The sequence below is a fragment of the Myotis brandtii genome, unplaced genomic scaffold (genome assembly GCF_000412655.1).
Source record: "Myotis brandtii unplaced genomic scaffold, ASM41265v1 scaffold504, whole genome shotgun sequence".
In the NCBI taxonomy this organism is placed as follows: domain Eukaryota; kingdom Metazoa; phylum Chordata; class Mammalia; order Chiroptera; family Vespertilionidae; genus Myotis; species Myotis brandtii.
Window position 1 is genome coordinate 987,584 of NW_005369217.1, and position 16,764 is coordinate 1,004,347.

The window sequence follows — 16,764 nt, forward strand, 5'->3', positions numbered from 1 at the left end:
GCTCCAATCTAGGGTTGGACCGCTTTGGCCCTCCAGGGCCAGGACTCTGTGGCTCTTCTGTCCTTTTACAGAAGCATTTGTCAAGTGGCTCCTATGACTGTGCCTACTGACAGGTGCACCAGAGCAAGGCCTGCTGTGTAGCTGGAACACTAATTTGAGCCGCAGTTCCTGCACCTAACTTGTAGGTGTTTCCATAATTGGCCCCCTGGGAAGTGCAAATTAGTCTGGTTTTCTCTTTTTAGAGACTTCCATCTTAGGGACACAAGTTGGAAATGTAAATGGATCCTGATTCCCTGATTTCAACAGGAGAGGCACCTAAACGCTTGGAATCTGTCCTCCTGCCTCTCATGGTCTGTGCTTGAGCCATGTCTTGTCGGGGCCCACCCCACTGAATGATCTCCCAGGAATTCCAGTCCACCTCCTCAGCCATTGCTTCCTGTGTCACCATGCTCACTCCTGAGCTCAGTGCACCTGGCTCACTCCCAGCCACTTTTCTCCAGGGCAGACAAGGCCAGACTCTTCTGGGATGAGTTCACGGGCTCTGCTCTTCTTCCCTTCAGGGTCCCAATTCTTCATCTTGAGGTGCTCTCAGTTTTGGGGTGAAATGGAGCAGAAGGGAGGGACAGGAGGATATCCCAGATGTGGAAACACCATAGGAACAGGCCCAGCAGTAAGAATGGCACCCTGAAGCAGGTGGGAGGAGACCCGTCTGTAGAGGAAAGTTGGAAGAAGGGCCAGTTCAGGATGAGCGGAAGAACATGGAGTCTCCCCAGTCAGGACTCTGGGGCAGGAAAAGTTTGTCTTGTGGGGCCAGCTGTCAGACACCCCAAGGTAAAAGATGGCCTGGACAGAGGCTCAGGCCTGGAAGCAGTATTGTGTGACCCAGTTCATTTCCCTAATTTTTCAGATGAGAAAAACTGAGGCCCAAAGAGGGAACGTGTCCCCCTGAAGTCACATAACTGGTTAGTGGCAGAGCAGAGACAAAGAGCCAGGACTTCTAATGCCCCACTGAACCTCAGCAGCCTCCCCTGCCTGCACCCATCAAGTCCACTTCCCGTGGCAGGGAAGTGTCCTCAAAACCCATGGGGTGCTGAGCACACACAACTCAAAGTTACGAAGGACACTGTGGAATGGAACAGAAGGGGAGTGGGGGCAGAGGGGAGGCCACTATCTGCACCAACCAGCTGATGGGAATGTGGACAAGCCTCTTCACCTCTCTGGGCCTCAGTTTCCTGATCTGTCCATTAGGCTGATAACAACACTTGCCTCCCAGGGTTGTATGAAGGTAGAGTGAAATGATGAATATAAAAGCCCATGGTAAATATTCAGATATATCCATATATTTTCAAATATAGTTGACTTATCAGTGTGGTTAAATGGCATACAGTAGGCACTCAGTGGACTTATTTTTTCCTCTCTGGGCCTCAGTTTCCTGATCTGTCCATTGGGCTGATAACAACACTTGCCTCCCAGGGTTGTATGAAGGTAGAGTGAAATGATGAATATAAAAGCCCATGGTAAATATTCAGATATATCCATATATTTTCAAATATAGTTGACTTATCAGTGTGGTTAAATGGCATACAGTAGGCACTCAGTGGACTTATTTTTTGTTTGGGTGATTCAACTTGGTAAAAGCTAAAAAGGTCTAGATGCCTGTGATCTCACCACATATTCCAATGCAATGAGCAACTTTTGGAGAAGGGAGAAAGTCCTCCATCTAAATAAAATATTACACAGGAGTGGGAGCACATTAAGCCATATCATCCACTAATAGCTGCGCCTAATGGGCTTCTCCAGTGAACTCCAGCTGCCACCCGGCAGGCCCAGAAGGCAGGACGGGTAATGTCTTGTCATCTGCGTAAAGGAGCCATCTAGAGCTCTGCCCTCCATCCCTCCTGTTCTCTCTCTCTCTCTTTCTCTCTCTCTTTCTCTCTCTCATCACTATCTTTTCCCCTCTCTCTAAAATCAATGAAACATATCTTTGAGTGAGGATTAAAAAAAAAAGAACTTAGTACTTTTTTTCAAGGAAAGCCCACAATAAAATTAGCTTTTTAAAATTAATTATGTGGTGTTAATTCTATATGTATTTTCTTATTCTTTTTACAGGGGTGGGGGGAGGGGGGAAGGGAATAAGCCCCAGCAGGAACATAGATTCAGGGCCCTGCTGAAAGTGGGAAGAAACAATAAGAGAGAAAGGCTCAGAGAGGTAAAAGGGCCGAAGTCCATCTTTGGCAACTTCAGTTCTACTCAAGCTGGACATGGGAAGCTTTTGGTGGTCTTGTCCCACTGGGAGTGAGCTTAGCAGCTAGCCCTCTGCAGGAATGGACTGCACCTGTCCCTCAGCCTCACTGTGGAGCAAGCAGACCTGGCCTCCCCTCCCTGAGGGCCCACAGCTGCTCCCATTGAGCTCCAAGTGCCTCCCTCGGCCCCCTTCTCACAACCTCCCCTTCCCAGAGGTGGCGGGACCCAGTTTAGGGGTGAGAACTTACCCACAGTGGCTGTCATGCCCGGGGAGAACCGGTCATCACAGAATCTCCTCAGGAAGGATGTCTTCCCTACGGCGGAGTTGCCCACAAACACAATCTTGAAGAGCCGGTCTGGGGTGGAGAGAGAGCCTTCCTCCTGTGGACGGCAGACAGTGTGGCCGCAAGCCCTGCCCCTGCCACCACCTGCCCTTCTCCCATCCCTACGGTGTGCAGGGGACAGTGGGGACCTGGCCTCCACACTGGCACCAGGAGACCACCCAGCCGCAGATGCAGGTAGCTTTGGGCTCAGGGCATCAGCAAGGGGAAGAGGGACATTCATTCATCCAGCACCTGTTGTCTGCCTACTATGATGCAGGGATGAGGAGAAGGCCTGGCTTGTGGTGGAAAGAAGGGGACAGGCGTGTAAACAGACAATCTCAGCACAATGTTCCAAGTGCTCGGGCAGCAGGGAGGAGAGCCAGGATCCACCCCGCAGACGCCTTGAGCTGGGCTTAAAGCAGAAGCAGGAGTGGTGAAAGGGGAGATAGGAGATATGTTTGCAGGGAGGAGGGGAGATAGAAAAAAGACATCTTTGTCACAGGGGCAGAGACAGCCCAGGCTGGGGTAGGGCTCTTGTTTCTGCCCTTTCATTGAAAGCCTAGACCAGTGATGGTGAGCCTAAGACACGTGTGTCAGAGGTGACACGTGAACTCATTTTTTTGGTTGATTTTTCTTTGTTAAATGGCATTTAAATATATAAAATAAATATCAAAAATATAAGTCTTTGTTTTACTATGGTTGCAAATATCAAAAAATTTCTATATGCGACACGGCACCAGAGTTAAGTTAGGGTTTTTCAGAATGCTGACACGCCGAGCTCAAAAGGTTCGCCATCACTGGCCTAGACTGACAGGGATACTCTTTCCTCCCTGCCCTTTGCTCTTCTGCCCCATCTCATCAGCTTCCATCCAGGATCCCCATTTGCCCTGGGAACAAAGGCAAGACATCTCCACCTCGTAGAAGGGGAAATGCTAACACCAGGCCACTGGCAGCGCGTTCAAATCCCCCAGCACTGCTGCTCCTCCTGCCCTGCCCAGCAGCAAGAGGGCTGGGGCTGAGCCCGCTGCCCATTCGTCTGGGATGCCGAAGCCCAGTGGGGAATGGACTTGCTTAGACACTGAGGGAATGAGAGGCAGAGTAAGGACCTGCCGACCGCACAGGGTCATTGCTCTCCACTGAGCCCTCATTCCTTTGGGAGAGCTTTTTGCTCACTCCCCCCAATCCTGCCTTCAAACCCAGCCCAGCACTGCTGGTTCAAGTGAGGAAACCCTTTGGAATCTATTTAGAAGTGGATTTGGGGGAATTAGCTCCTCTCATCGAGCAAATACTATAATGGAGTGGCAGCAGATCTTAGCAGCACTTGAGTATCAGAGAAAAGCCACTAACAGCCTTTTGGGGAGAAATCAATTCCATGCAGCACTTCAGTAGGAATTCAAGGTCAATTTCAGGAATTTAAACTTAAAGAAAAAAATGCTCCACACTCAAAAACTATGACCCCTGCCCATTTTCTTTACTCTTGCAGTGCCAAGGGTATGGGCTCTCTGCCAGTCTCTGCTCAGCCTCTGTCTCCCTGTAATTGTTTGAGACGAAAGCTCAGAGCAGCATCTGTGTCCTCAGGCCCAGGGGTGGGGAGACATGAGAAGCCCAGGGCAGGAGGAGCAGGTCCCGCTGCAGAGGCTGTGCCTGACGTTAGCCCTGTGCCCACCCCCACCATGGGACAGAACACTATTTTTTTTTTCAGGCCAAAGAAGATAAACACACTTATTGATGGTTCAGCTGCGGCAGGACACACCTTCCAGATGCAGCAAACTCCTACCCAGTGTTCGTGCACTTAACCCGTGTCCCTTCTGGGGCTAATCCACAGTGAGCCAACCGGACTGGGGCAAGAGAATGGAGGAAGGTCTGCTAATCTCCTTCCCACCACTTTAAAAATAAAACTAATATGTGCATTTTTTTTTAGAATTAGGAAATACAGAAAAGTAGGGAGGAAAATAATAATTATAATCTACCCTACTGCCCTGCAGTGGTCACCACTCATGTTCAGATGCATTTCTTCCAGGCTTTTTTTTCTATATAGATGAATGAGCATATGTTTTATTGAGAATGACTTGAGATATTATAATTTTATCATTTTCATATATTATTAAATTATAAATATTTCTCTGGTTCACTATTTTTTAAATGTTATTTTTAACAGCAGTGTAATATTCTACTGAATTAATATGCTATAGTTTATGTCCTATTAGATTTTCAATTGTTTGCTATTATCTATAATAATAAAAGCATAATATGCTAATTAGACCAGACATCGTTCCAGACGACCTTCCAGATGAACCCGGGGGTTTGAGGGAAGCCCGGGTACCGGGTGCTGGAGGGAAGCCGGAGCCGGCAGCAGGGGGAAGAAAGGCCAACTCTTGCACGAATTTCATGCATTGGGCCTCTAGTACACTTATATTCTTGCATTAAATCTTTGTCTGACTTTGGTTATTTCCTGAGAAAAGATTGCTAGAAGGAGAAGTGCTGGTTCAAAGGACGTGGTATTTATAAGTTCATGATTCCTGCTATCAATCTACTGTCCTGAAAGGTTGCACAGTTTCTGGCTCAGCAGCCTGGCTCGGAGGGCCTGCCTCATGCCACCTTCCAAGGAGCAGAGCCTCTGCTGAGGCTGCTGTGGCTGCTGGTGGATCATATTTCCTCGTTGCCGCAGTTTCTGTCCCCAGCTGGAAGGCAGCCCAGCCTGGTGGAGCCTCAATGTGTGAGAGCAGAGGGAGAAGGCTGGGCCAGGCTGCACCCCTTTGGACTTTACTTCCCAGTCTGCCAGAAGGAAGAATACATCTCCGACGCCTCATTAGATGACTGCAAGGATCAAATGCCATAGCAGACACAATGCTTAGCCTTTTCCCTCTACCGCTGGCCTCTTGACATTTCTTTCACATTTGGGGGTATGCATGGGGTACTGAAAACCCCATCTGTGCCCAATGCCTGCATGTATAGCGCTGACAGGGTTGTGGAAGGACAAGTAGGGGGAGGGACCCCACCCACCAGTGGGTGCCACCAGTTCTCCACCCTCCCTGGGACCTGGGCCTCCACCATTCCACCCTTCAGAGGAGTGACACATAGGCATGAATCTTAATCCAGACCCAAGGGTGATAACTGACACCACATGTCCCTGCACAGTGGCCAGAGAAGTCTTCCTGTCACACATGCTAATACAGCCATGGAAATGCTCCAGGTGGCAAGGGCTAATTCTAAAGGGCTGGCCTAGTGTGCAGGGGAGCCTCTTTCACACTGCCGGGACATTTCTAAAGCTGCTTTGGAGGGTCAAGTGGAGGGGTCAGGGCCCAAGGAAGGCTCCTAGGCTTAGGTCACAAACAAGGTGTGGAACATCATCACTATGAGCCAGAGGAAGATGGTTCATATGGCCTCCTTCTCCCCACAGAGTTTAGAGGAAGACCTGGTGGGGAGTTTAGGTGGGACCTGGGGTTGGTGCTTTACGCTGAATCAGAAAAGAGCATAGGGTAGGGAGTGGGGCAAACATCAGAGTTTATAAGGAGAATTTGCCAGGACCCCTGCGTCTCCCCCAAGACACTCAGCTAAGCAGGGAAAGGTAGTATTTGAAGGACACAAATATGTTGACTCATGAGACCAGTCACATCTGATTTTCTAAGCTGCCTTTGGGACATGGCATAGGAGTGACCTCCAAAATCAAGGTGTGATATGCCCTTACCTTAGACAGAGCTTCTTTCCCAACAGGCTGCCCTCGGGGAGATGTGGGCATGAGTTCCCCCTGAGAAGGTTGGGCCTGCTGGCTTTGTCCTTCCACCCACTGGTTGGAGACCTCCTCCTCTTCTGGGCATTTGCTCAGCGGCCGCTCAAAGCTGCCATCCAGGAGCTGGGGCAGGGGGTCTTCTTCAATGGAGATGATTCTGCGGAGTGCCCGGGGGCGTGGACCCTCAGCCCCTGGCTCCCTGGTTCCTGGCTCCTCTTCTGGAAGGGGATACCCACTCAGGCCCAGGGAGCTTCTCCTCCTCAGCATGCCAAACACGTCCTCCTCCTCCTCTGACTGGCTGTTTGGGGTGGGGAAGAAGGAAGAGGGGGAAGAAAATTGTAAAATGTATCCATATGGAAGCCACAGCGCTTTTCTGACAGATGACAAAAGAGCACCACATCTTGGGGGCACAGAGCTCTGGAAAAGGGAAAACCAGACCCAGCATTGTTTAGTTCATTCACTCAACACGCTTATACAAGAGCCTGATGATGAAGTTGATGGAGGTGATGGTGAAGGTGATGATGATGAAGGTGATGATGATGATGGTGATGACAGTGAAGGTAATAATGATGATCTATCAGGTATAAAGCTAATGTCACAGTCATGAACAAATGGACACTTCCCCTGTCCTTGAGGAATGCTCAGCTTAGTGGAAGGGCTAGAGCAATAATGACACAACTAAACACATTTTTACAAGTTGTGAGAAATGCTATGATAGAGAAGAAAAGGGTGTGAAGAAAGGAGCATAAATAAAGCATCCTGGGTTAACAATCAGATAGCCTCAACTCTGGTCCCAAGGCCAGCCCTAACTAACTGTATGTCCCCACTAGTCAGATGTCTCCTGGCTCAGCGGCAGCTGCCCACTAGAGCACGGGCTTTGGGTCGAAGGAAGCCAGAGTATCTCGATCTGCCTCTCCTTCCTTTTCCTTTCTCTTTCAGTGACCCTGCAAGTCAGTCAGGGGGAAGTGGCCCTAGAGCCTGTTAGCTCACCACTGTATATATACCCAGCACACAGCGCAGTATCTGCACATTGCAGGCACTCGATAATAGACATTAATGGCAAGGCTCATGTCTAATTTATCTTTGGAATCTTCACAGAACTCAAAAAACTGTCTGCTACAGAGGAGGGAATTGATAAATGCTTATTGACTGAATCAATCAATGAATAGATTCTGTTCTGAGGAACCAACAGGCCAACTATTATTGCACAAACTTAGCTCCAAAATTGTATCTCACTGTTCAGATACTTAGAAATTCACAATGATCAGCTCCAAAGACTTGACTCATCAGCTGACTGACAGCCCAGAGCCACCTCCCTTTGCCCACCTGGTATTGCATGCTTGCTGTCCTCAGTGTCTCCTAGATGAGCAAGTTCGCACACTTTGTCCCCAGATCTAATACTAAGGGATCCAGCTGCCTCTACCTCTCTCTGGCCATCAATGTGGATGGAGCACATGCCAACAAGAAGAAGGGGATTGGCTGGTCTCTGAATAAACAACAAACTCCTCCTTTGGGGATGCAATTATGTGTTATCCAACAGGAACAAAACATGTCATCTTTGAGTTAATTAAATATGAATCATTGAAAGGAATCAGTCAAGCACAGGCCCTATTCTTGTCTGTGAAGGAGTTCAACTCTTAGAGATTCCATAGGGCACTTTAATTGCCCTTTAGAGCCCAAATAGTCATGTGTCTGAAAAACCAAGTGTATCCATTCTGCTCAACTGACAACTGGGCATCGTCAGGCCACACCCTCCATCTCTGTCCCTGACCGCTCTTGTTCTCTCTCCTCTGCTGATCTATAGCACTGCTTCGGTCACTCTCTGCAGGCACACACTGGACAGGACGGGAGGGACAGAAAAGACAATGGCCTGTCCTAGGGGCTTGCTCTGCACCAGACTCCTCCTTGGATGTCAGAACAGGAAGGGATATGTCCTCCAAGATTCAAGGGGAGTGAGCACAGCTGACCCCAGGCTTCCCCACCAGTGCCACTTCCCAAGGGCCAGTCTGCACTCAGCATAGCACAGGCTTGGGGCCTGCTCCCAAGAAGTACAAGACCAGCGAACAGATAACAAGTGAACAAATAGAGGACAACTTACCTTCTAAGGATCCCTCTGCCATCCATATATTTGCCTATCACAGAGCCAGATCTCTGTTTCCAGCTTGCCTTGGCAGCAGCTGTGTTTGCTTTGGCTGCCTTATCTTTCTGCAGAAACACAAAAGGCCCTCAGATCCATGCCTGCCAGTTTGTCCCAAAGTTTGAGCAAAAAGGGCTCAACTTTCCCACCTCCTAGGTCAGGCTTTAGACAAAACTTTGAATAAGCAAGTGATGTTCTGCTCTCCCTGCTGGCATTTTCACCAGAATTCCTCCACTTCCTGTCTAATAACCTAATCAAATGAGCCAACACACAGTTTAGAGCCTGGGGTCCATGATATTGTCCTTCACAGGACTATTGGTAATTTGCAAGAGCACAAGTGAGAGGAGCTAGATGTGGAAAGCATAGGAAGAATGCTTATGGACAGAAAAGACTCTGGCTCTTTAAATCACACTCTGTGTGTGGCTCTAGCTCCAGGTATTCCCAAAGCCTCGGACATGAGAAAGAGACCAGCCCAGAGGATCAGTTCACCCAGCCCCCGTCCACAGCTACTAAGCTAGCATAGGGTATTTCAAACCTTTTGTGGGCGGGGGCTGGGTGTGGATAAATGGCTCACACATCTGTAAGGAAGAGCCTGGGTGTGGTGGGGGCTTGCACCCTCTTTGCCAATGTTCCCTAACAGTCCCTAAAGGAATCTCTCCTTAACCAGCCATCCCCATGATTCCTGATGATCCTGGGGGGGGGGTGGTGGAATTGGCAGGACTCCCAGGGCCTCTGCAAATATGACTATAATGATTCCAAGTTAATCTTTAATTATTACCCAGAATTAACATGATTTTTAAAAAAAGAATTAACATGATTTTATCCCTCTTTCTTAAGCCCATTCCCTTTTCAAAGCAAAATGAGTTTGGCAGGTGAGGGAAAGCAATGTCAAGGGATTAGGATGACATTCGGTTGGAAGTTTTAAAATAAATGCAGTTACTTCTAAAATAATAACCATTATCATCATCAAACACACATGTAGGCTGAAGCCTTGCTCTGGTAGGACTCAGGTGGCGCAGAGGTGTTTGCTGCCAGTCAGTGATAGAAAGGAAACGGTGGAACAAGATCCCTCCAGGATTCGCAGTTTAAACCGGGTGCACTTCATTCAGGGCAAACCAGCTGCCCCTTGCTGCCTGCATTTAGGCCACTGTTCAGCCAAAGGTCCAGTGGGAGACCTCCTCTTGCCAAAAGTTTTTCTCAAAAATCCCTACAATTTTGGGGGGAAAAAATAAAGAAGAGGGATTCCCTTTCCTGATGAGGTAGGCAGGGTCATGGTCCAAGGAGGCAAATGACTTGTCCAAGGACACACATGAACTTCATGGTGTGATCATTCTAATAATTAAAATCTCACATCAATCAGTCCTGCCACCATTTTTCTTCCCTTGAGAGCATCCAACAGCTGCTAAGAGGGAAGAAAGTAGGGGAATGTGGGATCCTAGATTTTGTTGAATGCAGCCCAAAGGGAATATTTTAAATAAATATAGAATTTTGTGTTATTTGGGAAAATATGTAAGTATTGTGCTCAGGTCTGGAGAAGCAGGGGCCCCCAAAGGGTAAAAATATTGCTCATAAAATTTACTATGTAAATTGTAAAGTATACATTTTGAATTTTGAATTAAAATGCAAATTTTTCATCAAGAGATAAAAATTTTAATGAAGAAAAACGCTGCGAGCATTGTGATGTAAAAGTGATCATGACAGCCCTAACCGGTTTGGCTCAGTGGATAGAGCGTCGGCCTGCAGACTGAAAGGTCCCAGGTTTGATTCCGGTCAAGGGCATGTACCTTGGTTGTGGGCACATCCCCAGTAGGGGGTGTGCAAGAGGCAGCTGATCGATGTTTCTCTCTCATTGATGTTTCTAACTCTCTATCCCTCTCCCTTCCTCTCTGTAAAAAATCAGTAAAATATATTTAAAAAAAAACAAAATAAAAGTGATCATGACATTTCAACTGCGTCATCTCAGGACAGAACTACCATTTCTGCATCCAAGAAATGTGTGACCCTCCCAATTATTTGCCTTGTTATACTAAGAGGGAAGTGTGTGACTTCATGGGAAATTAACACACTGTTACCCAGGAGGTCCCCTGCATTTTTATTATTTTCTAAAAAGCATATGCCATGGTCCTGCCACACAGAAAGGAGCAAGCAGACCCCAAACCTCAGGACATTGCCGGCCAGTCCCGGCTCAGGCGCTGGCTGCCACTGGACCACAGTCCTTGTCATTCCCCAGAGGAGGGGGCACCGGGCACTTACCTGAAAACATATGTCCCTTTCATCCCGGAGGTGCTTGTTCCTTTCCCTGCGATGGAAAAGGGGAATCTGTTCAAACATGGAGTTTGTGGTCCACTGAGCCAATAGCAGTAGTCGCCAGGGGGTGGTACAGAGGAAGGCGTGCTGTGGAAGGCCCGGCGCGGATGCAACCTCTTTCCTTAGGGGTTGTGGTTAATGGCAGAGGGTAGTCTGTGTAAATCAGCTCAGAGGAAGGGGATAGACAGAATGGCCTCCTGGCACCCATGCCCTTCAGATCATGCACTGGTCTATGCCATCACCAGGGAGCCTCCCCCAGAGGGTGCCCAGGAGTCACTCTGGGCCTGTGAGTTGCTCTGGGGCCTTGTGCCCTCTGTGAACCATTCATTTGTGCCTACATCCTCCCAACAAGAGTCTCCTGGACACCCACTATGTGCCAGGCACCGTTCTGCCTATGAAGGTTACACTAATGAACAAAACAAGAAGTTTCTGCCCTCAGATAATTTGTATTTTAGTGCAGGCATAACTGCTTCTGAGAAAAAGCAGGAAAGTGGAATAAAGTGTGCCAGGGATAGAGTGGTGTTTCAATAAGGTGGTGAGGTGTGTGTGTGTGCGGGGGGAGCTTGCTGAGAAGGCAGCATCTGAGCAGAGATTCAGAGGAGGAGAGAGGAGCACTGTGGATATTTGAGGCAAGAGCCTGGCACGCAGAGGGGACTGCCGGGGCACAGCCTGGGCTGGGGGAGGCCTGCTGTGCATGAGGAACAGAACGAAGGGCAGCAGCGTGCTCAGAGGGAGAGCATTAGGAGACAAGGTCAGAGAAAAGATAGAGGAGGAGGGCGACCTGCCGTTCATGGCCTGTGGGCCATTGTAAGAACTTTGATTTTTCCTCCAATTGAGAGATGGAGCCGTGGGGGGTGGGTGTGGAGAGGCAGAGGAGTGTCCTGATCTGACCCAGGTTTTCAAAGGAGCCCTATAGGCGCAGTGCCAAGAACAGACTGCGGGGGACGAGGGTGGGGCCCGAGAATTGGTCAATATTTTAATTAACATGTTGGTCATTGGTTCCACTTTCAGTGGAATAGTGGTAGAAAAAGCCTGACTAGAGGGTGAGAATATGAGGAAAAGAAATGGAGACAGTGACTATAAGGGCAAACAATTTTTCTGTAAGTTTTGTTGAAAGTGATTAAAGAAATGGAAAGTAGCTAGATGGGGAGGGGAGGATGAGATACTGTATAAGAAATATTATAACACATTTAGATCTCTCCAAAGGGAGGGCACAGCCATGGTCTGACTGTCATCACTGTAACATGGCCATTTACTGGGCACGGACCGTGGCAGGCACTCCGCTAAGTGAGCTGCACACAGCAGGCGCCGGTCTGAGACAGGCCGGAGGACGGACCTCAGTTCCCGGGGTTGTTCTGCACCAGCTGTGCATCTGGTGAGCAGGCAGGCACACAGCCAGGGCCTGCAGAGTGAGCGGGAGGGACGAGGAAGGTTCTTATAAACCCTGAGGATGGAAAGGGAGCTTCTCATGCTGGAATGGCCTCCCTCTGTGCAGGAGTGACAGCGTCCCTGCATCTGGGTGAGGACTTGGGGAGCCCTGGGAGCAACATCTTTCTCGGGGCTTTGCTGTTGTTTCATGCTTTGTGCAGCCACCGCCATGCAGAGGCTTCAGTACTTAAAGAAATGCTAGACTCTTTACATGCATCCACTTTCATTCCCATCACTCCCTGTTGGGATTGCTACTCACATCTATCATCTGAGTCTCAAAGGAAGCCCAAGAGGTGGGCAGGAGATTAAGACTCCCACGGGTTAAGTCAATTGTCCAAGGGCACACACAGTAATGAGGGGCAGTGCTGGGACAGAACCAGATGCAGCTGCAAAGGGTGTGTTCCTGAAATTGCTTCCATTTGCTCCATTTCCCTTAGGAGGGCAGTCCCCTCCTCATCCGGTCACATCCCGGCCATTGTCCTGATTTCACCACCACCACCCCTCCACATTCCCACTGTTCTCCCCACACCTCTCCTCTCCCAACTTTCTCTCCTCAACTTCCGTTTCCCCATTGCTCTGGGTCACTAGCTGGAGACTTCAGTGTGGAAGAGAAACCTGCTGGGGGCTTCCCCTCCACATCTGGGCTCTCACCAGCTGGCAGAGGCGGAGCTTGGTCACCATGCAGTAGCTCCAGCCACGTGATTCTGCACAAAGGCTGCTCTCCTTTAAAAAGACCCACAAGCATTGGCAGAGTGCGGCCTTGTCACTCCCCTCTGCTCACTCACGTTGAATCTGCCCTTTTCTTTTTTTCCAAGTATAATAGAAAGAAGGGGGAAAAACACAAAAACTTGGCCTTGAACATCTTGTTCTCTTCCTTTCACCAACGCCTTCCTAAGAATCAACATCTTCTCTTAAGTGGATGAGAACTTGGCCTTTGGGGCCTGTTGGAACCAGGCATTAAGCGCAGTAAATTTGAAGGGCATTCAATTTGAAGCACTTTTCAATCTGGTAGCATCATGGATGTGAGACACAGTGACCTTACCTTGCTTTCAAACAAAAAAACTAAACAAAAGCTTCATCATTTACCTGACTTAAAAGCATTTGCCCTTTACAAATCAGAACCGAAGTCCTTCTGCTTGGTCACCACTCCCCAGGAGGTGGTTGGTAGGCAGCAGGCACTTAGAAACCTCAGAGGCGGAACTCAAAATGCCACCTTTCCCACACAGGTTTGGTGGGGTTTGGTTTGGTTTTGGGTTTTTGGCGCATTCCAGACCAATGAGCTTTGAAGTTACAGCGAGCTTTAGCAGGCGAAGGAAACGCCATTCTTGGTGCTGTTTTGACTCATTTTCAGGCAGACCCTGCAGATTGCTGACCATGGCAATTAAAGGGAATATCGTCATAAAGCAAGTCATGAATTTTTCGGTTTCCTAGTACATATAAATATAATTTTATTCTATATTGTAGTCTATTAAGTGTGCAATAGTATGATGTCTAAAAAATGTACAAACCTTAATTAAAAAATACTTTATTGCTAAAAAATGCGACACATCATTTGAGCCTTGTGGAAATATGGCACCAATAGACTTGCCCGATGCACCATGGCCCCAAACATGCAATTTGTAAAAAAAAACCGCAATACCTGCAAAGCACAACAAAGTAAAGGACAATAAGATGAGGTGTGCCTGAACTCATTCAACAAACATGAACGGAATACGGCAGGATAAAGAGAATCGACCCGATGTGGATCTCAATTCTGGCTCCACCAGCGAGTAGCTGTGTCACTTTTGGTAAATTATCTCATTTCTCTAATATCAACTTCCTCATCAGCTAACTCCTGTATTAACAACTGCCCTACCTACTTTCCTAAGTTTTGTTGAAGATGAAAGGGGTAGTATGGCGGGCACAGTGTAGATGCTCAATAAATTCAGGTCCCCTTCTATTTGACAAGGGCCGTGCAGGGTGTTGTGAGAGACACCGAGAAGAACGAGGGAGAGTCCGCCCACAGGGGTATAAACTGGAGAGGGAAGTGGGCGTGTGTAGATGGACCAAACATAATGGAGAGGGTGGTACTTGGTGTCTGAACAATATGTCAAGGGCAGGGAAATGAGGGCGCTCTCTCAGCGGCTATGTTTTCCGGTATGTAGGCAGGGAGGACTCAGCCTGGTCCCCACCTGAGGCATCTGGGATGCGCTCTCAGAACACACACAGCGCTGACCCACCTCAGGAAATCCAGCTGCTTCAGGAGTCCCGACTTCTCCCTCTGCAGACTCTCCGTCACGCGGTACACTTCCCTGAGGAGGAGGCAAACAGCAGAGATGAATGATTGTTCGGGGGTGGGGGGGGCTATGGGGTATGAGGCACCCGGGAGCCCTCACACTGAAACCAGCAGGCAGTGCCCACGCTGGGGACCAAAGGGTTTCAAGGAACATGACCTTCCTTGGAGAGCACCTGCCACATGCAAGTGCTCACAGCCATGACCTCAGTTAGTCATCACAGACACCCCATTTCACAGACACAGGCAGAGCTTCGATAACCCTCCCAGCTCACACAGACAACCCAGGGTCCTCATCAAGGCCTCCTGGCCCCAGACATGCTCATTCTGCAGCCACTTGCACGCCACCTCTGAGCATGACTCTATGATAGAGAACCACTGTTTTCCCAGGCTCCAAACGGTCCTGCCCCCCAGAGTTCAGGGGATTAGAATCAATATTCTTCTCCAGCCCAGTCTTGGAGGGTGAGAGCAGAACTGGTATTCTTTTCCCCTTGGGTGCTGGTTAGGTTTGTTTCCAGGAGCTCTCAAAGAATCATTTTCCTGCTTCACCTCCCAAAGTCTCCAATCTGTTTTCAGATATCTGGGATTTCCACCATTGATCACTCATTTCTTTGACTTAGGATTTCTTATCTCTAGCTGTAAAGCAGAGACTTAATGCATCAGTTGTAATCAGCTGTTTATATCACAGTGTGAACATGGTGGCCATATAGGGAGTTGTGAGGAGGGAGAGAGAAGCTGAAAGTTCCATGGGTGGCTGGAGGGCAACGTAGTGAGGCAGGGTCCTGTCCAGTTTGCTTGCATTTGTATCCTCCCTGCAGGGCCCTGCACGCAGGCAGAGTCAACAAGAAGCAGCAGGAAGGAAGAAGGGAGAGAGGGAAGGAAAGAGTGGGGAGGGGAAAAAGGAAGGCAGGGCTAGAGGGAGGAAGGAAGGAAGGAAGGAAGGAAGGAAGGAAGGAAGGAAGGAAAGAAAGAAAGAAGGAAGGAAGGAAGGAAGGGGAGTGAGTTGGGGAGGTACTCAACAACACTCAGGGAAGAAAGGAAAAAAGGCAGAACTGGAGACACTGGGAAATAAACCATGGTTGACTTCATAACTTCACCTCCATCCTTTCCTCTGTACTCTGCACCATGGTTTATGCAAAGGACCCAAAGTTCCACGTCTCCAAACCACAGCATGGCATTTAGTGAGGGGAGCATCTTACAGCCTGATAACATTGTCAACTTGCATAGGCTGTCAGGGCATCTGGATTGTGCACACCCTGGGCTGGGCAAGGACAGTCACCCTCGGCCACCCATCCATGTCATTGAGCTGGAGAAAACAGAACTAGTTTGCTGGGTCCATAAGATTCTGCCAAGCTCACAATGACCTGGTTCCTGAAGAGGTATCGGTGGTGGCTTTCCCCCCTTTATAGAATAACTATAAAGTCAATTTACAACAATAACAGACTGAATTAAATTCTAAGTTCACCTCAGATAATCCTAATTAAGCAACAAAACTTCTCTGGCTCCTGCAGAGCTGCAAATTCCTAACATTTTATTACCAATTATATTTAATTTCAACTTGGGGGAAAAACAACATATTTGCCATTACCCGAACCAGGTTCCCAAACCCCTGTCTAGGATTCTGCTCTGATTAGCAATTAGAGCTGCCTCCTGGCTGCCTCTGTGCCCCAGGAGCCAAGCTTGCCTGGCTGCTTCGTGCGACCCCACCTGGTCCTGCTTCTCTCCGGGGGCAGAGGGAGCAGACAGCTTACCCCTGCTTTGGAAAACCACTCATTGCAGATCTCAGGTCTGGGTTCTCCTAGGGCAGTGGTTCTCAACCTTCTGGCCCTTTAAATACAGTTCCTCATGTTGTGACCCAACCATAAAATTATTTTCGTTGCTACTTCATAACTGTAATGTTGCTACTGTTATGAATTGTAATGTAAATATCTGATATGCAGGATGGTCTTAGGCAACCCCTGTGAAAGGGTCATTCGACTGCCAAAGGGGTCGCGACCCACAGGTTGAGAACCGCTGTCCTAGGGGGTTTGACTGAGGAACCAATTCCTAAATAAGAAGGTGTTGCAGGTCTTCTCTGGCCTTGTTCTCACAGAACCAGCTGACCATTGGAGCTATACCAACACACATATATACACACATATATTATATTACATATCCATGCAAACATATTTTTCCATTTGTCTAGTAAACATAAATCCAGTTGGATATCCTATCTAATAAAAGACAAAAAGGGTAATTAACCATACCTCTGCTATGCTTCCCATTGGCTAATCAGGGCGATATGCAAATTAACTGCCAACAAAGATGGCGGCCGGCAGCCACG

At 48.5% G+C, this 16,764-nt stretch overlaps 1 protein-coding gene across 6 annotated transcripts in view; it reads right to left on the reverse strand.

The window, feature by feature from the left end:
- The window catches only part of CRACR2A (calcium release activated channel regulator 2A), a 145,425-nt gene that overhangs the window by 19,578 nt on the left and 109,083 nt on the right, over positions 1-16,764 (reverse strand). For all 6 annotated transcript variants that reach the window (XM_014548360.1, XM_014548359.1, XM_014548362.1 and 3 more), the window contains 5 exons: positions 14,389-14,460; positions 10,688-10,733; positions 8,396-8,502; positions 6,256-6,595; positions 2,493-2,625 (listed from right to left, as the gene is read on the reverse strand). In XM_014548360.1, the coding sequence (XP_014403846.1) occupies positions 2,493-2,625; positions 6,256-6,595; positions 8,396-8,502; positions 10,688-10,733; positions 14,389-14,460 (698 nt within the window). The remainder of the gene's footprint in view (positions 1-2,492; positions 2,626-6,255; positions 6,596-8,395; positions 8,503-10,687; positions 10,734-14,388; positions 14,461-16,764) is intronic.